Source organism: Doryrhamphus excisus, linkage group LG21 (genome assembly GCF_037039965.1).
Source record: "Doryrhamphus excisus strain RoL-2023G ecotype Guam linkage group LG21, RoL_Dexc_Guam_v1.1, whole genome shotgun sequence".
NCBI classification, from domain to species: Eukaryota; Metazoa; Chordata; class Actinopteri; order Syngnathiformes; family Syngnathidae; genus Doryrhamphus; species Doryrhamphus excisus.
Window position 1 is genome coordinate 9,030,396 of NC_136377.1, and position 26,493 is coordinate 9,056,888.

General features: G+C 41.5%; 4 protein-coding genes and 1 long non-coding RNA gene across 13 annotated transcripts in view; 3 read left to right on the forward strand and 2 right to left on the reverse strand.

The window, feature by feature from the left end:
* LOC131137843 (ryanodine receptor 1-like) overlaps nt 1-10,868 on the forward strand; it is a 50,365-nt gene extending 39,497 nt beyond the window's left edge. For all 8 annotated transcript variants that reach the window (XM_078787553.1, XM_078787556.1, XM_078787554.1 and 5 more), the window contains 17 exons: nt 2,374-2,455; nt 2,538-3,856; nt 3,937-4,022; nt 4,149-4,308; nt 4,403-4,489; nt 4,976-5,245; nt 5,311-5,441; nt 5,610-5,652; nt 5,731-5,864; nt 5,938-5,998; nt 8,060-8,206; nt 8,341-8,475; nt 8,555-8,711; nt 8,895-8,959; nt 9,025-9,125; nt 10,037-10,088; nt 10,175-10,868. In XM_078787553.1, coding sequence (XP_078643679.1) covers nt 2,374-2,455; nt 2,538-3,856; nt 3,937-4,022; nt 4,149-4,308; nt 4,403-4,489; nt 4,976-5,245; nt 5,311-5,441; nt 5,610-5,652; nt 5,731-5,864; nt 5,938-5,998; nt 8,060-8,206; nt 8,341-8,475; nt 8,555-8,711; nt 8,895-8,959; nt 9,025-9,125; nt 10,037-10,088; nt 10,175-10,270 — 3,126 coding nt within the window. In that variant the 3' untranslated portion in view covers nt 10,271-10,868. The remainder of the gene's footprint in view (nt 1-2,373; nt 2,456-2,537; nt 3,857-3,936; nt 4,023-4,148; nt 4,309-4,402; nt 4,490-4,975; nt 5,246-5,310; nt 5,442-5,609; nt 5,653-5,730; nt 5,865-5,937; nt 5,999-8,059; nt 8,207-8,340; nt 8,476-8,554; nt 8,712-8,894; nt 8,960-9,024; nt 9,126-10,036; nt 10,089-10,174) is intronic.
* A 195-nt stretch (nt 10,869-11,063) lies between these two features.
* Nucleotides 11,064-13,881, forward strand: LOC131138100 (uncharacterized). Its single transcript, XM_058086735.2, has 5 exons — nt 11,064-11,229; nt 11,660-11,918; nt 12,308-12,341; nt 12,433-12,601; nt 12,719-13,881. The coding sequence occupies exons 1-5, from the start codon at nt 11,115-11,117 to the stop codon at nt 13,060-13,062; spliced, it is 921 nt and encodes a 306-aa protein (XP_057942718.2). The 5' UTR covers nt 11,064-11,114; the 3' UTR covers nt 13,063-13,881.
* Nucleotides 13,882-14,002: 121 nt separating this feature from the next.
* Nucleotides 14,003-19,471, forward strand: sms (spermine synthase). Of its 2 annotated transcripts, XM_078787622.1 has the most exons (11): nt 14,003-14,196; nt 15,001-15,121; nt 15,658-15,745; nt 16,082-16,146; nt 16,221-16,396; nt 16,474-16,628; nt 17,047-17,136; nt 17,565-17,679; nt 17,759-17,838; nt 18,170-18,285; nt 18,672-19,471. In XM_078787622.1, exons 1-11 carry the CDS (start codon nt 14,151-14,153, stop codon nt 18,700-18,702), a joined length of 1,083 nt encoding a protein of 360 aa, XP_078643748.1. In that variant the 5' UTR covers nt 14,003-14,150; the 3' UTR covers nt 18,703-19,471. The 2 variants fall into 2 exon arrangements, with proteins under 2 accessions (XP_078643748.1, XP_078643747.1); XM_078787621.1 differs by lacking the exon at nt 18,672-19,471 and having other exon boundaries at nt 18,170-18,352.
* Nucleotides 19,286-24,783, reverse strand: LOC131138095 (adhesion G-protein coupled receptor G2). The gene is made up of 16 exons (XM_078787620.1): nt 24,743-24,783; nt 24,646-24,680; nt 24,436-24,563; nt 23,896-24,010; nt 23,455-23,823; nt 23,101-23,257; nt 22,551-22,715; nt 22,237-22,359; nt 22,023-22,068; nt 21,854-21,957; nt 21,540-21,664; nt 21,101-21,472; nt 20,744-21,027; nt 20,546-20,647; nt 20,316-20,432; nt 19,286-20,223 (listed from the first exon to the last, which is right to left on the reverse strand). The coding sequence occupies exons 4-16, from the start codon at nt 23,952-23,954 to the stop codon at nt 20,144-20,146; spliced, it is 2,103 nt and encodes a 700-aa protein (XP_078643746.1). The 5' UTR covers nt 23,955-24,010; nt 24,436-24,563; nt 24,646-24,680; nt 24,743-24,783; the 3' UTR covers nt 19,286-20,143.
* An 81-nt stretch (nt 24,784-24,864) lies between these two features.
* LOC144894552 (uncharacterized) lies at nt 24,865-25,884 on the reverse strand. The gene is made up of 7 exons (XR_013625166.1): nt 25,835-25,884; nt 25,625-25,755; nt 25,470-25,545; nt 25,359-25,396; nt 25,119-25,163; nt 24,988-25,055; nt 24,865-24,902 (listed from the first exon to the last, which is right to left on the reverse strand). It is a non-coding gene; the product is annotated as an uncharacterized LOC144894552 (long non-coding RNA).
* Between the last annotated feature and the right edge of the window lie 609 nt (nt 25,885-26,493).

Here is a 26,493-nt window from a genome sequence, read left to right on the forward strand (position 1 = left end):
TAAGTATAAATAAAATAAACAGACTATGACCCATGCAAAATCAATTTTATCTGATTGTTCAAGTGTACCTAATGTTGCCAGTGAATCTGTTGCAATCACATAAATCAAAAGCACTGTCATGACTCTACAATATGATGTTTGTATACAGTGTGTCTTGCTAATGGATGTTTTTTAGTAGAGCTTACAGCTACTGGATGCACTGCACAATGGCTCCTTTCATGACTTTATAGAAAACATGCTTGCAAAACCTTTGCTTGATATGCGACCTTATGGCTGAACATATACACTGACATCACGTTTTAATACATACACATGCAAAAATAAAATCAATGATGGCTGAAGTCGCTTTAACTGCTTCAGTGTCAGCATCTTGTTGTGCATGCAGGTCGTTGTCATGGCTGTCATGGCTGTCATGGGTCACTTGCATACTCAGCCATTGTTGATTTTATTACTAAAAAACATAGTTTATTTATGCTTTTCATACCACATATTTACATCTTTATTTTTACAAACATTAAATAACATAACACTCGCAACGCATGGATGGATATTATTCTTAGTTGTGTCCGACATGTGCATTATAATATGTAGTGCAGTGCAGTGGGCCAATGGTACTGTTTTTATGTCCCTGACATCTTGCATGTGTAACTGTTTAAATTCTACTGTACATACAGTTCAAAACTTTCTAACAAGTAAGATACATACAGTATAAGATACACCTAACAAAATGACCCTGCTCTCTTTGTGTTTAGCAATGGTCGTATTTGATGTACTGCTGTGCATCAGTGAACATGAGGTCTTTTAGACATATTATTAATTACTGTAAACTTAGCCTGCAATTAAAATGATGCCATGAATTAGCCTGTAAATCCAAAGATTGTTGCAATGTTCTCACCATATATTTCAAAATATATAATTTTATGCACAAGAATGTTTTTTTAATTGTTTAATGACTGAATAATTTATTGATTATTTAAACTGTCTTCCACATGTTCAATGCAGGGTAAAGTATGTATCCACTTTATTTATTATCTATTGATGTGTTCATAATAATGTGTTGGTTTCACCTCTCAGGCTGTTTTATACCCATCTGTTTAAAATAGGGAAATGCATCTGGAATGTTGAACTATAGGGGAATACATTTGCAAATCACGGTTTGAACATGGCACCATCACTCTATTGCGTTTTTTCGAAAATATTAATTAATAAATGACTGCTGTTTTGTGGTTTAATACGGCTCATTATTTGTAAAATATATACGTATGTATATTTAAGCAAATTGTAATTAATCCTGGCCTAAATTAAACATTTTGAAGCATAAAAATTGCGATATGGATGAAAATAGAAATACAAGGCCTTCAGAAATGGTCTGCCTCCAGACACGCCCACTTCGCTCTGATTGGTCATACTCCCAAGGGCTCCCGAGAACTTCTGGATACGTAGAGCTGAGCGTTCAGAGCCATCACTTCAATATGCGCAAACCTCATGATCTGAAACGTTGGCATAGTTTAACACGAGAATACAACATTTTAACTACATTCAGAAAAAGTGGAAAAATAATAATAAGTCCCCTTCATTTTAACATTCAACAATATATGACAAAGAAGCAAGGTGACTACAAAACATCCTGAGAAGGTGATTGACTTTTAACCACCACTGTTCCAGTGTACATTTTAATAACAAAATGACTCTAGTGTTGGACTATTTGTTTTAATGAAGCATTGGCTCTGTGTGTGTCTTTGTCTTTCATAGATTTTGCAACTGTGTCACCATTTTATTTTACTCATCATTAACCCGCCTTCATTTGTGCTGTGACTTTGTGACTTACATATTTGGACTTATTTTGGACGCATGGCTCACTCCTTCCCTTTCAAACTTTCTTGCTAGTTTGATGTTCTCCTCATTTCGGATCAACATTTGCAATAAAAATTTGAATGGCGAAGGCGTTTCACACTGTCTACCTGTTGTAATTACAGTAACGACGTATGATCATATATTAACTGGTGTTCACCTCACTGCAAGTTTTGAGGCTGAATTGTAATAACGAGACTATTGAAGCAAATGCTGCTGTAGACACACAAACACGGTGCCACCATCTTACCCTGACATCACGCCATTACATGTATGTTTTGCTGTATATTTTTGTGCTTTATTATCATGCATTTATTCTCCTAACTTAGGGTGAATGAGATGTGTTTTCTGTGGATTTTTTCTTTTTTTTTTTTTTACCAAAAATCCACAAATTAATTAGAGAATTAATACTCACGATTTCCCCCTCCCCAATGATTGCATTTCATGAAGTGAATATGAAGCCCTAATGGGCAGTCACTTGTCATTATTTATATTGCTTGGCATGTTGTTTTATGGTCGCAGGATTCGAGCCAGATTGGTCTGCTGAAGGAGCTTCTGGACCTGCAGAAAGACATGGTCGTCATGTTGCTCTCGCTTTTAGAAGGTAAAAGTTCTGTTGTTAAAATTAAATAAAAAAATTAAATAAAAAATGTGTATTTATAAGACTGCAATGCTGTGTCACTCAGGGAACGTGGTGAATGGCACCATTGCCCGCCAGATGGTGGACATGTTAGTAGAGTCGTCCAGCAACGTGGAGATGATCCTTAAGTTTTTTGACATGTTCCTCAAACTGAAAGACATTGTGGCATCTGATGCGTTCAAAGATTACATCACGGATCCTCGAGGGCTTATCTCCAAGAAGGACTTCCAGAAGGCCATGGACAGTCAGAAGCAGTACACCCCTTCGGAAATTCAGTTCCTCTTGTCCTGCTCAGAGGCGGATGAAAACGACATGATCAACTACGAGGAGTTTGCCAGTCGCTTCCAGGAACCCGCCAAGGACATCGGTTTCAATATCGCCGTACTGCTCACCAACCTGTCTGAGCACGTTCCTCACGACACTCGACTGCAAAACTTCCTGGAGCAAGCAGAGAGTGTGCTCAACTACTTCCGTCCCTTCCTGGGTCGTATTGAAATCATGGGCGCCAGCCGTAAGATTGAGCGCATCTACTTTGAGATTAGCGAGGTCAACCGCAGACAGTGGGAGATGCCCCAGGTTCGAGAATCCAAGCGACAGTTCATCTTTGATGTCGTGAATGAGGGCGGCGAGTCGGAAAAGATGGAGATGTTCGTCAACTTCTGCGAAGACACCATCTTTGAGATGAATATTGCCTCACAAATTTCCGAGCAGGAAGAAGAAGAAAAGGGAGAAGAGGATGACGAGATAGACGAAGTCGCTGTTGAAGGAGGCGCAGGAGCAGTGAGCGGAACAGGGGAGGAGGACACCAATGGAGAGGAGGGGCCACCTGAGTCCAGTTCTGCCTTTGCAGACTTCATAAACAGCATGTTAAGCTTCTTTAGCATCTTCACCTTCCGTAATCTCCGCAGACAATATCGTCGGGTGAGGAAGATGACTTTGAAGGAGATTGTGGTTGCCCTGTCCACCTTCTTCTGGACCATCCTGCTAAGCATCCTGCACTTCATCTACAACGTGTGCAAAGGCTTCTTTATGATTATATGGCATACCCTGTTTGGAGGCGGCTTAGTGGAGGGAGCTAAAAATATCACAGTGACAGAGATTTTGGCCAGCATGCCTGATCCAACGCAGGATGATGTGCATGGTGATGGACCAGGGGAACCTGGGATGGGGGAGGAGCAAGACATGGGAGGGGTTACGGACACTGGAGAAACAGGAAGTGGGGAAGAGGAGGAGGAGGATACCCAGGAGAAAGAAGGTGGAAGGATACCGGGTATCGATGCTCCTGGTGGGCTTGGAGACATGGGGATTGAGGCCACTGTTGAACCACCTACCCCTGAAGGGACGCCTATAACAAAGAGAAAAATGGTAGCTTTTGCTACTTTGGTGAACTTTTGTAAAATAATGTAAAAGGCTGGGACATTACTTTGTGTGATTTTGTTTTATAGCAGCAAACTGAAGAGACCGACGCCAGCCAAAAGCCTCCAGAACCAGTTCCTGTTGAGGAAACACCTCCAGAGCCCGAAAAGGCTGAGTACGAGATACCATGTTCCTGGACCACTCTTTCATTGCATTTACTTGGCTAAGATGCTTTTACACCATACTAACTAACAAGCACATACATTGTGATAAAAGCTTAATTTCCTTGGTTTTCTTTCAGTGTTGAAACCGGAGAGAAAGCAGAAAAGGAATCTGAGACTCGGGAGAAAGAAGTGACCTCAGAACCAAAGAAGTCTGCAGCGGTAAAAGAAAAGAAGCCTAAAAAGGGAGGAGGATTCCAAATCTGGACTGAGCTGGAAAACCAGCGAAATAAATTTATGGTGAAATTATGATCTATTTCCCCCCACATCTTTGCTATTACTCCCAGTTTGTCTAAGACATTGGAATTGTTCCCCTGTTGTTCATCCTCCATAGAACTACCTCTCCAGAAACTTCTACAACTTGCGTTTTCTGGCTCTGTTCCTCGCTTTTGCCCTAAACTTTATTCTGCTCTTCTACAAGGTGAGGACATGAGTTTGTATACACTGAAAATCGATTTATATACTGTACTGACGTTGTCAGTGAGGTGTTATTTCAACAATGTAGTTAGAACTGCATTGCATCATGCAATTTTTTGAAGGCATGTTTTCCTACAACTTCTTCTTCTTCTTAATTTATTTCAGACATGCATACTATGTTACATCATTCTTTCTATGGATAGATATCTCTCCATATATATATATATATATATATATATTTACATATATACACACATACATACATACATGCACACACACAACACCTCATTACTACACATGTCTGAAAAGGAGCAGGAAGAAGCAAAGCTTATTAAATCCTACCCTTCTCCACGCCATAGCAGTTACCAATTCAATATATGATTTTTTTCCACACATATAATCACTACTCTTTCATTGTGCATGACCTGATCCAGCAGATGTCCAGAGAGTTTATGTAAATTACATATTTCACAATATCTGCCTTGAAAAGGTGTCGGACACCCCACCTGAAGGCGATGACATGGAAGGATCCGGGCTGGCAGAAGGAAGTGGGTTCTTTGAAGGCTCTGGTCTATTTGAAGGCTCGGGAGATGAGGTGGATGGTTCTGGAATGGATGACGGAGATGAGGATGAAGAAGATGTACCGCTGTATTTCTATCTGGAGGAGAGCACGGGCTACATGCAGCCTACGTTGTCCTTCCTCGCCATTCTTCACACCGTCATCTCCTTCATCTGCATCATTGGTTACAACTGTCTCAAGGTGGGTGGACGGCAATTAGCCGTGATGGTACAGAATTGTTCCACGTGTTTTCTCGATTTGATCAGATTCCACTGGTGATCTTCAAACGGGAGAAAGAACTTGCAAGAAAGCTGGAGTTTGATGGGCTTTACATCACGGAGCAGCCGGAAGACGAGGATATCAAGGGCCAGTGGGATCGTCTTGTCCTGAACACTCCGTATGTGGAAGCAATAGGAATTGCGTGTATAGGGAATACTGCATATACTGCAAAGACTGTAATTATAGTATAGTATATAGTATAGTATTATTTGAAAAAAGGCTTTAATTGCAGTATTTACGGTATCCAAAAATCAGATAAATGAATCCTGTCCTTTTTCTCCCATAGATCCTTCCCAAACAACTACTGGGATAAGTTTGTCAAACGAAAGGTGAATTATATTTGTTTTGCTGTTAAAATAAATACAGTACATCTGAATATATTGTAAGCAGCCAACGTCTGCATCCAGGTTTTGGATAAATACGGAGACATTTATGGCCGAGAAAGAATCGCCGAACTGTTGGGTGTGGACTTAGCGTCCCTGGATGTGAGTCAACAGCATGAAAAGAAACAAGAGGAATCTGACAACTCAGCGTTTGCATGGTAGGCAAAAAGATGCTTTGGATGTTTTAAATTGTAATGGAATTTGAACTCATGGTGTTGTTTGTCTCGTCAGGGCTACTACTATTGACATCAAGTACCAGATCTGGAAGTTTGGTGTGGTGTTCACGGATGGTGTAAGCACCAGGAATTTTCATCCAGTTTTTCTGCCATTGTGTCTTTGTTGGTACTGAAGAAAGACCAGCAGTCTATATACGGCCTGTTTTTGGAAAAAAAAAATTAAATAGGCTGCGTGGTAGTGAGCGCACAGTTCACACAGCTACGAGACCTGAGTTTTATTCCACCCTGGGCCATCTCTGTGTGGAGTTTGTTCTCCCCGTGCATGCGTGGGTTTTCTCCGGGTACTCCGGTTTCCTCCCACATTCCAAAAACACGCTAGGTTAATTGGTGACTCCAAATTGTCCATAGGTATGACTGTGAGTGTGAATGGTTGTTTGTCTATATGTGCCCTGTGATTGGCTGGCGACCAGTCCAGGGTGCACACCGCCTCTCGCCCAAGACGGCTGGGATAGGCTCCAGCACCCCCGCGAACCTTGTGAGGATAAATGTTAGAAAATTAGCAAAAATTATCTACAAGAACATTTTTTCCAGGTCATTGGTGTGTGTATGTGAGTGACAGGAAGAAAAGCCCTGACACAGGGAGAAATTATTAGGTGCCACCTGTTTGCATGTATACATTTTGAGACCACAAAAATAAGACCCTTTTTTACAGACTTGAATTGTTCAGTACATATAATGTATTATATTTGTGTCAGTACACTAATCACTTTTAAGTGATAATTGATAATTCAGAGAAGTATTGATTTAACAATTTATAGGCAGGGCGGCACGGCGGTCTAGTGGTTAGCGCGCAGACCTCACCAGGGTTCAATTCCCACCCTCGGCCATCTCTGTGTGGAGTTTGTGGGTACTCCAGTTTCCTCCCACGTTCCAAAAACATGCTGGGTTAATTGGTGACTCCAAATTGTCCATAGGTATGAGTGTGAATGGTTGTTTGTCTATATGTTTTATGGGCATTATTTCCCATTAACAGGACTGAGATGGAGGTAGCAAGAGCGAAAGGTCATATTAAAGAAACACCTCCAGAGCCCAAAAGGCTGAGTACGAGATACGAAATATGAACAAATATATATAACAAAGAAACCTAACTTGAGGATTCACGAAGTAGTGAATTGGACACTAATATCATGTTTTGAAGTCTTATACAGCAATTGTGTTTTGATCCGACAAATTTTAAGTAGGTTTGATCAAGTGTAGAATTACTACGGCTACTCCTTGAACTGGTTGGACCACCATCCCATGTTACCGGATGGATTGCTTACAGATACTAAGTGCGGACTATATATGTAAAAAATATGTGTTTAAATTTGTTGGGTGCAGCTTATTTTCACATGCGATTTATAGACTGGACATGACAGTATATATCAAAAACCCAGAACAATCCTCTAAATGGGCAACCTGTGTTAACATGAAAAAAACAAAGAAATCAGTGCCTGGCCAGCCATGGACCTCACTGCACATAAGTGATTATCCTCCATTTTGGCAGTCAAATTCATTCATACATACTATACATTTAATGCATTTGACCTCCTACTGTCTAGCTAGTGCTGCTGCTGTCAGCCGCCCTCCAAAAAGCTCTAAATCAGCATCCCTTCAGAATTAGGCAAGCACTGAGGCGCCTCCACTTATGAAATGTCTCTGTAGTCCTGATTAGCAGGGATAATGATGTCACACATTAAATGCATTAAACACACTGTAGAAAGTCATGGTTTATAAAAAGTATTTCTGCTAAATATTATCATTGGCAACATCTGAGCCGGTAGGCAGAGATTGTATACAAAGAGGAGACCCTGGTGGTAGAGCTAGTTCCTGACCTGAATCTGATCAGCAAATTCAGCAAGCAAAATATTTACAACCATTGGAATCCTACAGAAATTACTTTTTTGATAAAAAAAATCATATTTATTTTATATGAACTTTGCTTATTTGTAACATTATCAGGCTCTGCCCCACGTCCCTCCTTGCCTGACCGCATATACTAACTGAACACTGCATACCAAGTTTAACTTGCTTTTCAAGTTTTGTCTAGCTTGCTTTGAAAACGGACAAAAGTTCCATTGTCTGACGCAACCCAAAAATATTGGCATGCCTAAGATGCCAATGTGTTTCTCTTTCAGACCTTTCTTTATCTGTGTTGGTACCTGATTATGTCCCTGCTCGGCCACTATAACAACTTCTTCTTCGCGTGTCACCTGCTGGACATTGCCATGGGCGTCAAGACCTTGCGCACCATTCTGTCTTCTGTGACACACAATGGCAAACAGGCATGTGCAGGAAACAAAACCAAAACAAGGACATTGCAATAAACTATATACAGTATATAACACTATATGGACAGAATTGATTAAGAGCATCACTAGTGTCCACCTGTGTGACGATGCTCCTTATGTCCCTCTAGCTGATGATGACAGTAGGCCTGCTGGCAGTGGTTGTGTACCTCTACACGGTTGTGGCTTTCAACTTTTTCCGAAAGTTTTACAACAAGAGCGAGGACGAGGACGAACCTGATATGAAATGTGACGACATGATGACTGTGAGTCGTTGCTGTCATTGATCTGAATCCAGCGCTCACACCTGACTCCTGATTGATGTCTCGTCTTGTGTTTCTCTAGTGTTACCTCTTCCACATGTACGTGGGTGTACGTGCTGGCGGGGGCATCGGAGATGAAATCGAGGATCCTGCCGGGGATGAATATGAGCTCTACAGAGTGGTCTTTGACATCACTTTCTTCTTCTTTGTCATTGTCATCTTGCTGGCCATCATCCAGGGTAAACAAACTAGCAAACTTTACATTTACTAGCCACAATAATCGATAAGGTAACTCAAATATTTAAATAGATACATGACTGCAAACTGCAACCATATTAATAAACATTACAATAAACAATGAACAATATTTGTGGATTATGAAATGGTATTTTATGACAAATTAGTGTGTGCCCACGCTGTAGGTTTGATCATTGATGCCTTTGGAGAACTCAGAGATCAACAAGAGCAGGTCAAAGAAGACATGGAGGTATGTCATTTATGTCACGTTATGACAAGTTATGTCAATAAATCATCATTGATCTTTTTCTGTAGACAAAATGCTTCATATGCGGCATCGGGAGTGATTACTTTGATACAACACCGCATGGATTTGAGACTCACACGCTGGATGAACACAACCTGGCCAATTACATGTGAGTATACTACATCTAAATAGTTGTGCTCATGTACTGTAACTTAGTATTAACACTAGGGCTGTCAAAAATAGCATGTTTACGGTGCTAACTAATTTATTTCATGAATTACGTTTTTAAAATTTTGCATTATTAGGGCGTGTACATCATGTCAAGGCAGACGGAAGCACAGTGGAGTGTCCCCACACAGTAACACTTAAAGTCTGGAGTCTTGTCACGAGACAGCCGCGAGATGCATTCATGGACACTCTGAAAGTCACAATAATGTCTGTGTGTTCATAAAATACAGTAAAAAAAGGGGGCATATTTCACACATAGTTGAAAATTAATTAAGAGTTTCAGCTAAAATGAAAGGAAAGTTATACAAAACTGTGGTGAGACCAGCCATGTTGTTTGGTCTAGAGACAGTACCACTGATGAAAAGACAGGAAGCAGAACCGGAGGTAGCAGAGATGAGGATGCTGAGGTTCTCATTGGGAGTGACCAGGATGGATAGGATCAGGAAGGAGTACATCAGAGGGACATTACATGTTAGAGGCCTTGGAGATAAAAAAGTCAGTGCGGCCAGACTGAGATGGTTGGGACATGTCCAGAGGAGAGATAGTGAATATATTGGTAGAAGGATGCTGCGTTTAGAGCTGCCAGGTAGGAGGCGTAGAGGAAGACCAAAGAGGAGGTTTATGGATGTAGTGAAGGAGGACATGAGGGTAGTTGGTGTTAGAGAGACAGATGTAGAAGACAGGGTTGGATGGAGGAGATTTGCCGTGGCGACCCATGTAGGGAAAAGCCGAAAGAGAAAGAAGAAGAATTAATTGGAAAACTGATTAACTTGATTCAAAACTGTAATCATTTGACAGCCCTAATGTATACATACGCACCAGGAGGAAAATTAACATGTTAACGCCTCTCAGGTTCTTCTTAATGTACCTTATCAACAAAGATGAGACCGAACACACAGGACAGGTCAGTCTGATTTCTTGTAATAAGTTTGTTTATCAGTTTGTGGCATCAACTTTCTCTTAATTCTTCCCCTTTATTTTATGTTAAAGGAGTCGTACGTATGGAAGATGTACCAAGAGCGTTGCTGGGATTTCTTCCCTGCTGGAGACTGTTTCCGAAAGCAATATGAAGATCAACTGTCATAATGAACAAGTAGAACACTCTCTGGAGTGCTATTTATGTATTTATACTTTATATAACATATACAGCAGTGAGTGAAAGCTCACTTTCAGACAATGTGAGAAGAAAAAGCTTCTGATGTGCTGATTTAAATAGTGCCTTAATCTCAACACTGATTTCATTGATTGCTCCACACATGATGACGAATATATATATTTTTTTCTCGTCTCGTGATCATTTTGAATTGTGTTCTTATTTATTTATTTATTTATTTATTTTTCATTTTAATTTGATGCGGATGTCTCAGCAGGTCGTTCTCTGTCGTGCGGATTTGGATGAGAAATGAGCCGAAGAGGTTTAGAGGTTTGAGCGGTTTAGGCCAAAACAAAACTGTAATTACATAATCACAGTGTCCACTGTACGAGTGCACACTCACTTGCCACTCACTACGTTAGCTACTGCATAAAAAAATCTCTCTTTACAAAAATAATACAGTAATACTCAGTTTTCAATGTAAAACTTCACTGGAGCAAATGGACAGTTGTTTTTAAGGTTATATATAGAGGTGCAATAGCCCTACACCATTGCAAATTACAATCACAATAATAAACATATATACCTAAGAGTGCCAATCAAAACTGAGCCTTATTATCCTTGCAACAGCTACAGAAGCTTTGATACACTAGATCTTCCAAGACCTAAAATGAAGTGTGTTTTCATATCACACACATCCATAAACACACAACGCGCAGCATCTTTTGCGCAACACAACAGTTTGTGCATGCGTGCTATTCCTTCTGGTCCCAAAGCAGGGGAACATCCTATCTGAATGAGGATTAAGGCTGAGTATTAAAACTCACATTGAGCCTCATGTGCTTTCTACCCATCCTGTCCTGCTCGCTACATTTCTCCTGGAGTCAGTCAGTCAGAGCGGTTGTCAACATGAGCGTCTCTGGGATCCATGAAGGGACACTCAGGATGTATAGTGAGTACAAGAATGTATTTGTTCTGTTTTGTGACTGCAGGTGTATGTTTCAAATGCTCATATACGTCCTCATTAAATCGCACAGAGCAATATAAAACTAGACTAGACGTGCGGGTATTAAGCAGATCTACTTGTTGTAATTCGGTTATTTCATGAAGCATATGTGTGTTGTACGCACGCTGGGGATCCAGATGTGTTTGTGTGATTTTGATAGAGGCACACACTCGTTATTATGTTCTGATTGGTGCAATGCCCTGATCCACCAAACATATGACTGCCTCTATAATCTTCTGGGATGATGGCCGACAGTGTGTTATTGCTGTAATCCAGCAGCTCCTCATGTTCCCAGGATCACGCCGCAATTGCTTAATACAGCCAATAAGCATGCTTTGGATGAGTACATGAGCACAGTTTCTTCATTCATTTTAAGGTGGATTTCTGTTCAAACAATGGAAGAAGAGGTTCCTGCTCCTGACAGCTGAAGGCAGCCTCCTTGTGTGTCACCATGCTTCAGCTCCACCTGACCAGCTGGTGTTGTTGCAGAGCAGCTGCGAGGCCATCGTGGAGGGAAAGGAGATCCTTGACCTGCCGAAACTTCCTGCCGATGGGGGCCGAGATTGCTGTTTTGCTCTCATCTTGACTCAAAATAAGTACCTGCTCCTGTTGGCCGATAGCCCTGCAGACTGCAGGTTTGATGGCCCCCACTCTTCTACCTTAAAATACACGAGTGGTTATATATATATAGTTATATAATAATAGTAAAACACTATAAATAAATGAATATTAATAGACATGAATAGTTATACTAATGCATATTAACACAATAATTATTATTGTGTTCTACATTATTATTGTGTTCTACATTATTGTACTGCCCACATAAGCCAGTGCAGTTTACTGAAGGAGCTCACAGGAGCAATCATGAACAGAAAAAATATATATACCTGCTATGTACCACAATGATAATCATTATTTTAATGATTGTCATTGATTTTTACATATTATATACATGATGTGTAATGACTAATTATGAATTTGTGTGAATAATGAATAACAGAGTTACTTCTTTGCTTTGTAGCCAATGGCTGAATGTGCTGAAAAAAGTGAAACAGGTGAGATTTGTATGTTTATTATTGTGTTATGGACGTCATGAATTTGCTGTTATTATTAACTATGTCGCCCATGACTTATCTGTTCCTGTAGAGCATCTCGTCACCTCTCAGTCTTTGCAAGCGTCATCAGGTGCCGCCGCTCAGCATCGCTCTAAAAGACCCGGTACCCGATCAAATCCAGGACAAAGATCCACTGACTCCACCGATCAGCAATGGAGAGGCATCTCCTGGGCCTCTCATTGGCTCCCCCAAGGACAAAGGTCAGTTTTAATGGGTCGCGTTTATCTACTTTTAAACAAGCCATGAATAAGATTGGGATGTGTGCTTCGTATGGCTGGATCTGTGTTTAAAAGCGATGTAACGTGTGTGTCAAACAGGCAGGAACTCTCCACGCACCAAGTATTACAAAGGAAATGGTCACTCAGTGGGCTGTCTGCGTCACGGCACCATCCACAATGCTCAGACAATGAGGGCTGTTTACTTGCTGATGGGCGGGGCTGCTGCTTCCTCTGCTATGGGCTACTTAGGCTCGTGCTCGCCCTCCGGCCTGGATGCCAAGGCTCCTGACCTGCCTCTCAGCGCAGACTTCTCAGACGTGGGACCGGCAGGGGCATACCACACCGACAGCCCCGCCATCACCTCCCCGCACTTTAACAGCTTTGACTTTGAAATGGCGGACGCTGATTTTAATGCTTTTGATTGTGGCGGGTTTACTTTTTAAATCTTCTGGCCCCCCTACTCTCACACCGTGACAACAACCAGTACAGCATGCTTTCTGCATAACTGCACCTTGTATGTTTTTAATATGATGACATAATCAGCACTGTCAGTTATTGTGAATGTTTGTAGAATTACAACATTAAGGTGTACTTTTGTATTGTATTGTCTACTGACCTTGCAACCGAATAATAGTATAGTACATATACAGTAGAATAGATTTGAAAAAAGTTGATATTTTGTGTATATGTGTACATTTTAACTGACAATGTGTTACTTTCTCTTGTTCTGCAAACCTAATGTCAATAGTCTGGAGTCTGTTGGGGGACCTTGGCTAAAATACACAGGGAACGCCTTTGCATAGCGCCACTGCTGTAGAAGTTCAAAGTTTGTCAGCCCCCAGGGGGACCCGACTCGGCTGGGGCACCCATGCAGTTGCCTGGTCGCAGCAGCGCCCCCTATAGTATAGATGTTACGTTTGCTGAACAATTCTGAGAGTACCAGGCGTCAGTTGATGTTGAGAAGTGAATCAATGGATAAAAGAATGTTCTTGTAATTCTTCAATTCAAACACGATGCCCATTTTTTTTACACAAATGACAATGACCAGTGTTTGGAGATCTGCTTTGTACGATCAAATGTAAATACGTAAAACATTCACCTCTCATTTCATTTTGTCAAATTAACTGCAAAGAGTGAAGTGCTGGGGACACTACACTCAAACACACACGGAGGCACTTTCGTAAGGAACAAATACATAGAAAAGCATAGCGTTTGACATTTAGTTAAAACTGTTACACTTTATTGTATCTTTGTTAATACTCTGTGTCCCAACTGTTCATGGGAACGAACTATCGACGCACAAAAAAACGAAGGACGTTTGACCGCCCGAGGGAGGGGGACTACTATCTTGAGTCTCATGCGTCACGTCCACACTCTTTGCTCGAGGTCGCATTGTAGCGGTGCTTGGCATCGCTAGTCGGACCGGTGTAACAGAGCAGCGGTAGCAGCAGGGTTCTCTCCTCTGTGTCTGCTCTTATACGCACACACCGCGCCTGCCTGAGTCAGGAATGGATAACGGCTGCCTTCAAACATGGCACTGCGACATTATACCCTCGACTTCAGCCTCTCGTCGGCAGGTAAGAGGAGGCCGGCTAGCGGGCTCGGCACAGTCAAAGCACGGCAGGTCACCTCACTGTGGTGTGCTCCATGCTAGCTAGCTTAGCTAGCTTCCTACAGACGTTAACCTGATAGACTAGTAGTGTGTCACTGTCCTTCAAAGCGCTATTATTGATTTCATTGAAACAGCGGCGACAGCGGCATGTAAATGTAACGTTTATGTTTCAAGCCATCATTATTTACTGTAAATACACAGTGTGATATTGAAATAGCTGTTTTAAAAACACATGTCAGCTTTGTCAAACGCTATTCAATGAATATTTTATCATTTTGACATTGCTGGTGATAGTGTCGCCATCTTGCGGTCATGTTTAATACAGCACAGTGGCGTCGGAAGTGAGTAAATTCATCGTATTAATGGCGGAGTTACTGAAATTAGGGGTTTGGGTGGTAGTTCTCAAGTCTCATCTTACAAACGGAAAAATAATTGTTTTATTTGTATTGGCAGTGAAAGGTTTCACAAACTAGTTGTGGGTTGCCATATAACAGAAGAGAAATAAAATCAAACTATATGGGATTGCAAAATAAGGAAAAATAAACCCAATATATGTTAAATATACAAAATGTACATTCCCTGTAATAATAGTGTACTTTTTTGACATCTGTAATTACTCATTAAATGTTTGTGAAATTGCACCGCGTCGTTCAGATAGCTGTTTTGGCTATTTTGCATGACTTTGCGGTATACTTGGTGTGTTGTGTTTGTTTGGTGATGTAGAAGCCTGACAGAAATATTTCCCTCTGTGCATCCCTCTTGTGCCTAGTTGACTCTGCATCAACAGTCCCCAGCCTGCTGTCCATATTTCACGAACAGGAAATGACAGAGATCGTACATGACACAGATGGGCGCGGATACCTTGCCACCTTTGTCGGAAAGAATGGCAGGTAAATATTTTCAAAATAAACATATCTGTTGGAATGAAGAAGTAGGATCGAACCAACATCAAAGGCTCCCTGTAATGCAAAATTTACTTTAATGATGATGTAAGACTAATATATGATCTTAGAGCATGTTTTTAGCACCAAATGTGAGTTTGCTTTGAGAGATGGATATGGTACCACTTCTGACCAGCCCCATTCTTAATATAAATCCCAAACCTCTGCCAACTATCCATCAATCAACTAAATACAATTTTTTTGCAGTCAATAGTTTGGCATTGACTGCACAAGCATGTTCCTGTTAAAACACAGCTCATTAGCATTAAAGATGGATCACATAAATAGACATGTGCCCAGCAGGGTTTATTAAAAACACTTTAAGCCATCAAGAATTTGACTGTGGGAGTTAAACTAGGGGAAAAAAGGCATAATATGGGAGCTTTTTGAACATGTGTGTGAGAAGTGATACTGTATATACAGCATCCATTTAGAAAATCACTTTATTGATGTGTGTCCATTTACTTCACCCCTTTATTCCTCAGGCTTGTGATTCTGCGTGTGCACGCCCACGGGTTGCTCACTATCGACCTGCAATGTTATGACGGCGACAACATTGCTCAGCTAGACAATGTAGGTGCATTTAACCTTGTACAGTGTTGCCTTGTTTATAGTGGGGGATAGGTTCCCAAAATAGACAGTAATAAGTGAAATCCACAAAATTGCTAACTTTATTTGTGACTCGCCATATTCACTGCTCTGATTGTGTTTCGTCCTGCAGCTATTCAACTGTAGCGTTTTTGTATCCTTGTTAAAGTACTGATGGATCGCTTTAATACACCACAACAATGCAGAACACAATACATATTCATATGCTGGTAAAAAAAAACTATTCAATGTTGTACTTAAAAAAGACATAAAAGGTGAACCGTGGTTTCTTAATCTGTGGTGACGCTTTGATTTCATCAGCTTTTAAACACACTGGAGAAGAAACTGAAAGTTATGTTAAATGGCAAGATTACCCGCATTAAAAGGTAAGCAAAGTTGCTGGAGTTCTTGTTGCTTGACATGAAGGCTGGATGTCATTTGGTCATGTTGGTGTTTCCAGGCTGCCGCCTCTCATCCGAGGAGCCAAAGTGGACAGATACTGGCCCACCACTGACGGAAGACTGACCGAGTACGACATAGACCGTGTGTTATACGACGAAGACTCTGCTTACCAAAATATCAAAATATTGCACTCGCAGCAGTTTGGGAACATACTGGTCCTTAATGGAGATGTCAGTAAGTGTGCCATTTCATGTTGACTATGTCCAATTTAGCAGACGTGGCTTCCAAATAATGACTTTTTAACTGTGCAGACCTGGCAGACAGTGACCTGCCCTACACTGAAGCCATCATGGGCGGAGGCAAGGAGGACTACACTGGCAAGGAGGTGCTGATTTTAGGGGGAGGTGATGGAGGCATCCTGGCTCAGGCTGTCAAACAAAAGCCAAAGATGATCACCATGGTGGAGATATCCTTCAACCGTGTTCACTAATTCAGTCGGTTATACGTTTGTCTTTGTCTTCGAACGTCAGCTTTACAGATGCCATGTCTACGTTACAGAAGGTCATTACATGCATAGTGACAAGAAAAAAGAACAGGTGTGGCGTTAGTCTTTGAGAGCAGGTGCCTCTAATTAAGCAAATCGGCAACACCAAGATAATACCAATTTACTGTTTACCAGTTTAATACAGTTTATGTCCTGTCGTAAAATTGTAGACACTCATTTGTACCTAATTAAATGTACTCTGTCGCTGGTTTTGGGGCTGCTGGCAGCTATTCAAAATAATTTATTATTTACCTAGAAATTATTGTGTTTGCATGTGTTATGTCATTTGTTATATTGTTTTATTTTATTGGCACTTGTGGACCTTGACAAGCTTGGTTACATTGATCAAAAGGTGATTGACGGGTGCAAAATGTACATGAGGAAGACCTGCGGCAATGTGTTGGATAACCTGAATGGAGACTGTTACCGAGTGAGTACCAAGGAGTGTTCTACACTGGTGCAACAACACAGGAAAAGAAGAAAAATTTGCCTTGAGACCCTTTTGAAAATTGAATTGCCACTATTTGCTAATACACATCTTGCTGACTCAGCACACACTTGAACAGACCACACTGCATGAAATAGAAATAGTATTGCGAAACTGATAACTGATAATATCTACACTAAACTGAAAGCAGAAAAATGCAACAAAATGGTGAACACTGAAGCATACTTTAGCATACTAGCACATTCATGAAGTGCATACTGATTATGACAAAGTCATACATGTTGGCAGGTCTACGCTAATATTGAAAGCCCCCCCCTTCCCCAACACACCATAAGCTAACACACCATGAATATTACTGTTATCAGTACTACCAAGTTTGTACATTGGAAACGTGTTTTGTCATCTTGCAGATTCTAGTGGAGGACTGCGTCCCTGTGCTCAAGAAGTACGTCCAGGAGGGAAGAACCTTCGACTACATCATTAACGACCTCACCGCAGTCCCAATATCAACAGAACCAGAAGAAGGTGTGCACAAGTGACTAAATAATCAATTTGCTCGATGATCAGTTGACATAAGTCTAAGCATGTGATGTGATCATTCCAGATTCCACGTGGGAGTTCCTGCGTCTCATTTTGGATCTGTCAATAAAGGTCCTGCATCCTAAGGGGAAATATTTCACACAGGTGAGCATCTCAGACTTATTTGGGCTGTCAAAGAAATCAATTAATGTTTGATAGAATGCTGCTAAATGTGCATTGTAGAGAGGACCACCAAATTACTGCATAAATGATGCCAATGTTGAGAAATGGCAAGAAAATATGCCCCCTAGGGGCTGGTAGCAGGATAGTGGTCAGAATGCTTAAATCATTGTCATGTCATTGTTTCTGTACGTTTTTCTTTTACAGTCATAGATATGAATGTGTCCCATTTGCTGCAGTCTATGCTGCATACTATGATGAAGAACAGGTCATTGCCACCGTGTGACATCTCTTTCCTCTCCTGTTTGATCCTCAGGGCAACAGTGCAAACCTGACAGAAGCACTGAGTCTGTACGAGGAGCAGCTGGGAAGACTGTCGTGTCCCGTGGACTTCTCCAAAAAAGTGGTTTGTGTTCCCTCCTACATGGAGTTGTATCCTTTCAAGAGTAGATTGTCTGTACAGTACAAACATCGTGCCAACTAGATACTGAAATGATGTTGCAAAGCAGTTGATTAAAATGCTAGTTAATATATGACAGCAGATCATAACATTCCCCATCACTGCACAAATAGGCCACCTCATGGCTGTGTATTGGTTGGTCTTGGTTAAGCGCTGTGACCTTCCAAGCAATGATGTAGTAGCTACATCATTAGCTGATACTTTGATCTTAACCTTTATTACGATAAGCATTATGATAAGCATCCCATATAAAGTCCAACACTGGATGTATTTCTATCTTTGTACATCATATTATAAAATATACAATTTAATGTGCTGCAACACTCAAATCGGTGCACCATCCTTAACTGTGTGTCAGGTGGGTTTTCTACACGGTGTGGAAGAAGTAAATTCTCTCACCGAAGGTTTTTTTTTCCTTTTCTCCGGCTGCTGGAATGTGAACAGGCCTTCTTTTCTGCTGTAGCCCTCAAGGTGTGTTCAGACTGAACTCGACACTCTGCAACAGAAATCCTTTAAAGATCTACCATGACACAAAACGCCAAGTCCTGTCATGAGTCCAACACGCGCAATGATTACGGTCAGTCACCTTCAAATTAGCATGTGGTGTCGGAACACTCCAGTGATATGTTAACTCTGGACACATCAGGAGGCACATTTTTATTCTTCCCTCTGTCTTTTAGTTGTGTATTTATCATTTGCGTTTGTTGAAGACTCGTCAACATTATTAGTCATGCACTCTTTTCAACTGTGAGCCGATACACCGATATTGTGATGTTACTGATAGAAGCCCTTTGGGATTTAAGTTGGCGCTCACCGATTCACGGTCTGACTACAGAATTCTTTAGCTATTTTTGTTGCAGCTACTGTGATTTAGATTCTTTTTCCAGCTGGGCATCCACATGTCCAAAAGATGTTTTAAAAGGGAAATAATTCCACTACTTTAATTCCACCCTTGTGCTATTTTATGTGATGTTTTATTATTAGTAACATTTTCTACCACTCACACATTGGAAGGACACTGAATGTAGCTTGCGTAGCACGTTTACAAGCAACCCTGTGGGACTCACATTTATTTATTCCCCTTTTAAGTTCCTTGAAATGACATTGTCCCACACTTTTTATTTTGTGACCTTTAGCAATTAAAGTGGTTTTGGCCAATGGACTTTTTTTTTCCTAGGGAGAGAGTTGGTTCAAAGTAATGAAGGAAAGTGTTGTATGTTAAGGAAGCTTCTAGGATTTCAAAGTAGCATCCAATAATGTGAAAACAGTCATGAATCATATTTTACACAGGCTTCTACATGAAATGCTTGCATTAGTCTTCATATTGCAATTAAAGTGGCAGGCCATTTACTGCATGTGTTTATTGACCTGTAAGATGGTATCCAAAGTGGTGCATGTGCAAAGGTGGCACCAAGCTTCAGTCATGTTTGCTTAAACAAGTCAAGATAAATTATTAAATGGTAATTGATGCAACTCACTTTGTTGAAAGTACAAAACCAAATTAGCATCATGCACCAGTCATAACCAATATTGCAGGGACTGCGCTCATTACTTCTACTCACCATTTAGTCAGATTCACATTCAATTGCTCACCATACACGCAGATGAAAGTTCATAGTCGGTTTGTGGTTACTACTACTGAGAATAAAACCAATTAGGAAAATGCGACATTTTTGGTGTCAACAAACTGAAGGAATAAGCGGAACATCCATGAGTGGGGGATGGTGTTCCAACAATTATTCATGTAGACAACTGTATGAAAAATAAGTGCAATGTGGTCTTAAAAAATAAAGTTGCCATCAATATGAATATTTGTATCCTGTTTAGTCATTACAATTGGTTTCTGTTGAGGATGACATCTGTCCTGTGTTCTTCATCAGCTGTAATGATTCTGTCATCCAATGGACTTCCTGTAATAATACCAGTCATTACATTAACTGACCATTAATTGCTATGAGGCTGAAGTCTATCATGAATACCTTGGCCGCCCATTTTTGCTCACCTATTCCTTGAGTCAGGTCCGAGTTGTGACCAAGGAAAGACGATGTACTGGACTGTGATGAGGAGGGACGAGATGGCACCCTCTTTCCCGTCTTCTGTGTTGCTGTGCGACTCCATTCTTGAAGGCACAGGTAAGGTGAGCGATAAGGATTATCTCATGTTTGCTGTGTTGTCATCATGCTGGAATTCCCTTTTCCATTATCAATATGAACAACAATGTCAGACACTTACCCGAGTTCTCCGCCAGTCTCATTTTGCCACAACAGAGATACATCTGCCACTGTCTCCTCACCACGTCTTTCACCGCACAGTGGAAAACAAATATAAAAAACCCTGCAGCAAAGAGACATGACCAAATCTATATTGTTGTTCCGTGTTTGCATGCATACGTGAGTGGAATAGTGCTTTTGTATTGGATGGCAGTCCCACCTTGGAAGGAGTTGCATATGGCAAAGAGGTACATGAAGGGCAGGTTGACGGGCCCCCAGGCAAAGAACGCAAAGCCCCAAGTGAGGCCAAGCAAGAATGTGATGCCCACCACACTTCGTAAGTCCTGGCCTGTAGTGCGGTGGTGGGAGTTGTGTGGGTTCTGGCGTTTCATCTGGCACACCTGGACCAGCACCGCGAGGAACATAATGAAATTGAAGAGGAAGATGACGCAGAAGTAGGCCACCACCGCCACATAGAAGGCTATGTCATTTCTCAGCCAGCAGCTATAAGAGACATTCATTCCATTGGCAAGTGTCTGGAAGCGATGTTTACGAATGTGCAAAGCTCAGGACTCACAAGTCATCAGTTGTGCCATCAGAAAACCTCCCGTAGGACACCAGGCCATAGTTGTCCTTGTCCACAGCTATGACTATTATGACCACGATCATGGGCACACCCCAGCCCACAACAGAGAACCTGAGCATATAATGGGAGATGTAGGAGTTGAAGACTTTGATGATGGCCAGGTACATGTGCATCGCCTCCAAGCCCATCCAGGTGAAGGCCACCAGCAGAAAGTAGTGAAGGAACCAGGCGGTGGAGATACAGAGGCCCGTGGCATCTGGGTACAGAGCTAGCCAAGCGTCCACCAGGAAGACCAGGTTGAGCAGCAGGAGAGCCAGGCATAGCTGGATCAGGATTTTAGATGGTACGTCCTTACGCAGTTTGCTGCAATGATTTTAGATGGTAAATGTAAATCCACGTGTGTGGAGTACTGGAAGAATCATGTGTATACCCAAAGGCCAAGTATGTGAGGAGGGTCAAAGACAGGAAGATGGCGGAGACCCCACAGCCAATGTATGTGATGAAGGTCAGGATGGTGGCCTGGACTCGACTGGTTAGAGGCTGCCTGGCGAGGTCCTGTACAGGGAGGCAACAAGCACTGTATTCAACAGCCACAACATTAGGTTCACCCAAATATAATATTCAGAACAGGCACTATATCACAATTTAATTCCCCCGTCAATCAAATGTAACCAAATTAAATATTGATACCTGTCTGACAGCGTCAGTCAAAGGTGATATTACCATCTTAGTATTAAGTCTTACCAGCAGGATAGCAAAGCTGGTGAGATGGTTGCAGCCGCAAACGGTTACATCATCGCTGCTGTTTTGAACACGACATCCGTTGGAATTCCAACCACCGCTTCTGTCTGCCAGCGGAGAACAAGCTTTGTTGTTGGTCATATCACCAAAGACATTTTAAACCAACACTTACCATTTAATGCAAAGTCCCAGAAGACACATGAAGCCACATAATTAGCCTGTAGGGGAAAAAAAACATCTGGCGTGAACTTCAGTGACCATTTTATGAGCGTAATAATCACAGTTTGTTAGGGACCACATGTGGTTCATTTAGCAGTTGTTGTATGTGGTTTGGCTTTGCGCCACTGCTACTCCTTGAAAGTAGAACTACTGCAGCAAACACTCACAGGAACTGGCTCAGTGTTCCTCAGGCGAATTACAACATCTTCCTGGAGGCCTGTTACTGTCATGTTTGCAACACTAGCACCCAGGATGCCGCTGATGAGTCTCCGTGTTCCTAAAGATCTGTCCTGCATGAACATTGGCTGACTTTAAATATGATGGAAAAGTAAATCAGTATGAATATAGATTGTTGTATTTCCATATAATATTTAAAGAAACTAATGGAAACATTAGCTTTATTAAGAGTATTATTACATGATTCTAATTACTACTACAATGTCTGAAAAAGGGATAGTAAATAGAAAACATGGCGCTAGACCTGAAATACGGTGCTTTTCTGGTAGAAGTTGAAGTGGACTCTGGAGGCCAGTTGCTGCTCCTCCGAGGTGAGATTTTGGGTTAGAGAGGGTGGGAGCGTGATGGAGCCCTGAGGGACGGACGAGTCATTCTTCACGTTCCTTCTGAGCCTGGAATCCCCACGGACCTGAAACACACAGATGCAACATGCACATAAACATACCAAAGTCATGCACGTAGTCGTTTCTGCTTTAGGGTGCAATTCAAGTGAATTGCTTTGTGACTGATGGGAAGCCATGTTCTCCACATTGTTGTGCAGCGAGCATCAAATTCAGGTCAATACGTGTTTCTTTCACAGAGAACTCAAGGCACGTTGTGTGACCTTATGACCTACAGCCATCATCTGCTGTCATTCAGGGGGACTAACAACCACATGCCTTGTGCTCCAATGGTGTCTCTTGAAGGAATCATCCGTTCGTTAGGTACAAACAAATCCAGTAAACTCACAGTAGTTGTAAAATGAGACAGGGGTCCAAGATCGAGAAAGTCTTGACAAGACGACAGTGTCATACCTGTACATTGCTGGGGTCTGAGATGGAGAAAAAGACTTCCTGAAAGTTACTCCCATCCACTGCTTTGGCAGACAGAGCCACAGCAGGGGCCAGGAGAGTCTGGCTTTCACCTTCAAGGACCACCTTGAAGCCCACTGTTTCAACAATCTTGATAATTCTGGCAGGGAAAAAAAGTATCAGTGAATTTGCTTAGAAACTGACACTTAAACCAAAATATGCAGAGAAGAGAACCCTCTTTAAATGTAATGTAACCAAAATATTAGACTCCAACATAACATATGAGCACAATTTTAAGTCATTACATTGCTCAGTGTATATAATGTATATAATGTTAAGTTAAGTAAAGGAAGTAACCTGTTAGAGGATTGGGCCAGCATCTCAGCAGAGGCGCCCAATAGGTTGCTAACGATGTGGATGGATATGTTGGCCAGAGTCAAGCTAACGTTGGGACCCGACAACAGATCCTCCAGCTGAGACACAAGCTGGTCCACTTGACTAGCGTTGAGTCTGGACACATCAGAGGTCAGCTCAAGGAGAGCACTGGCTTGGCTCTCGGTGTTGTTGGAGGACGTGCCGGGCGATGCTGTTGTGTCCACCGGGGGTGAAGGTGTGCTGGTGAAGGTTATGTTTGGTTGTGTGGTTGTCACATCAGGAGTGGTTGTGCTCGACACTGTGGGAACGCATTGGTCCTTCAGCTCTACCACCACGTTATGCCCTGCTTGACTGTAGCACAAATAGGTTTAAGTTTTACTAGAATATTTCATGTCAGATGAACTATGACGAGCTCTTACACACCACTTGTCAGCGAAGAAGTAAGCTGTACAAAAGTCTGCATGCTGGAGGTTAGTGTTCATCCACGTCAACTGGGAGTCCAGTGGATTCTCACTGGCATTAGAATGTCCACAAATAGCTGCAAGGGATAAAACATAAAAAGTAAGCGTAATATGGAGACAACTGCATTACTCTGGTCTTGCAACAACAGCAGATCACAACCATCATGATCTAGGCTGCGTATTCCTTCAATGGAACAATGGAGCTTCAGGGTTGTGCAGGGGTGTCAAATGGCAGATGACTATTTGGGGATGTTGCCGGGGGGCATTCTTCATCACCAAAGGCCCTCGTCTTTGTGGTAATGACTTTTTCAACTGCAGTTTAAAATGCCTGATCACAAAAGGACTTCATGCAGAGGACCAACATCCCTCTTTTGGACTATGCTGTGTGTTTTTATGATCTAAATCCAACTGACAATATTTGGGGATGCAAATGCAGTAGTTTGACTGTAAAGTGGTTAACTTTGTACACATGACAGGGTAGCCCACGTGTTTCACTGCATACCTGCCCTGGTTGTTAGGCCATCAAATGTAATGTTCTCCTGTGACTGAAACACTGCTGTTATGGCTGCTGACAAGTTACAGATGGGAACTTCCTGTGCCAAGTGTATAATGACTCTGCAAATCTGAGGGCTAGAAGTATCAAAGATAACCAAATCAACATTGGATTTTTTTTTTTTTTGGTGATAGTGACTGATAACTTGATTTGACTCACTCTGCTGCAGCCTGTCCACAGTCCAAACTGGTATTCTGAGGGGAAATGAAAAAAGTAGTCATTGTGAGGTGATGTCCTATGATAGATGACTGCTTACCTTGTATTCAGAAGCAACGGTGGACAAAGGGCAGGAGACACTATATGGAAAGAAAAAGCCCTAAAATTAAAAACAAAGTAACCAAAATGTACAAATTTGTAGATTTAGACAAAATGGATTACTTCTCTGTTGGAGAGCAGCTTTGGTTCAACTGGGAAATCTGGACATATAGGGTGGGTAATATCGCCTGATGAACAAATTCCAAAATGATATGCATTTAATGTCTGCATGGCATGCGATCTTACCAGCGACAAAGGGTAGGAGAGGTTCATCTCAGGGTCTTTTATTGATATTTCTAAAGTGTAATATGCATCTAAAAAGGAAAACAGAAAGTTGTGAGATAACGTAGTATATGCAGTATATACACTGTACTTACCAGTCCCATTGCAGTAAGACAAGCAGCTGCAGTGTTTATTCATATCTGTGAAGGTGACAGCATGTTTATAAATTGTATGTAGAGGCAATGATAACATTTTCAAGGTATCATTGCTGTTGGGTGCCAGTTTACTTTATTCTGCAAATATTTAGTCTACAATAATATTTGTACTTGTCAAATAAGCATGTCAAATGGGGTGAAATAGGGTTCAAATAATGCTAAATTCATGATTGCACTAACCTGAACCACACGGTGGCGCCCTAAACACTGAATCTTGACTGAAATGACATTCACAAAATTTGAGTTTCAACATTTTCAATCATTGTTTGGAACATATGTAAACAACTTTACCATGTTGAATTGGTTGAATTATAAACACAGATGTTTTCCTCCAGATGATCACGGCTGCAGTTGTCACCCAAAAGAGCTATTCATCAGGGGGAAAAAGGTTAAAACCTTAAAACCTTCAGCTGCGTCATTTTAAACAAACAATATACAGCACTCACTCAAACGATTTGCCCTCTTTGCCTCTATGTGAATATCTGATGAATTTTCATTTGCTGTACAGAGCGTTTTTAGGATGCAACATGGCAGCACGCTCTGCTTCACTGCCAACGTCACCAAGCAGTTGGTCTTTCTGAAAAGTTAGGGTAAGGCAAGGGAAGATGAATATGCATGGGTTAAATTAAAATCTACATCAACTTTATCACGTCAACCTTATTTGAGTCTTCTTGGCACAGGAGACTTCAAGTCCCTGTTAGGAAAAAGAGGCTAAGCATTAAAAATTAGTGTGCATTCACATGATCCTCATGTTCACAACTACATACCTGGAATAAGTCACCGGACTTGCTGGAAAAAAATACATACAGTATTTAGCCTAACTGCCAGGAAAGACAAATATCAACTTCAGCAGTAAAAAAAAAAGGTCAATATTACCTGCTCTGTACATCCCGAATAAAACGTGCCCTGTTTGATGGCCTGGTATTTAATATTTCTGTCTTTTCACCTCCATCGTTGGCTGTAATCAAACTGGTGCTAGTGGTCATGCTGCGGCCAGCGTCATCTGTTGTAGCTCTGCTTGTTGTCGCTCTACTTGTGGTAGCTGTGTCAATCTTTTGTAATGGGGTTGTAGCTGCAGTAGTGTTGTTGTTGTGTATGGCTGTTGTAGCAACAATCGTGTTGCTTTCTAATGAGGTTGTGGCTGAAGTGGTGTTGGTGTTTTGTACAGTGGATGTGGCAGCAGTAGTGTTGTTCTGTATTATGGTTATAGTTGTAGTCGTGTTTTGTATTGCGGTTGGAGGTATTGTTGTATTGCTTTGTATTGTAGTTGCAGTAGTATTGTTTTGTATTATGGTTATAGTTGTAGTCGTGTTTT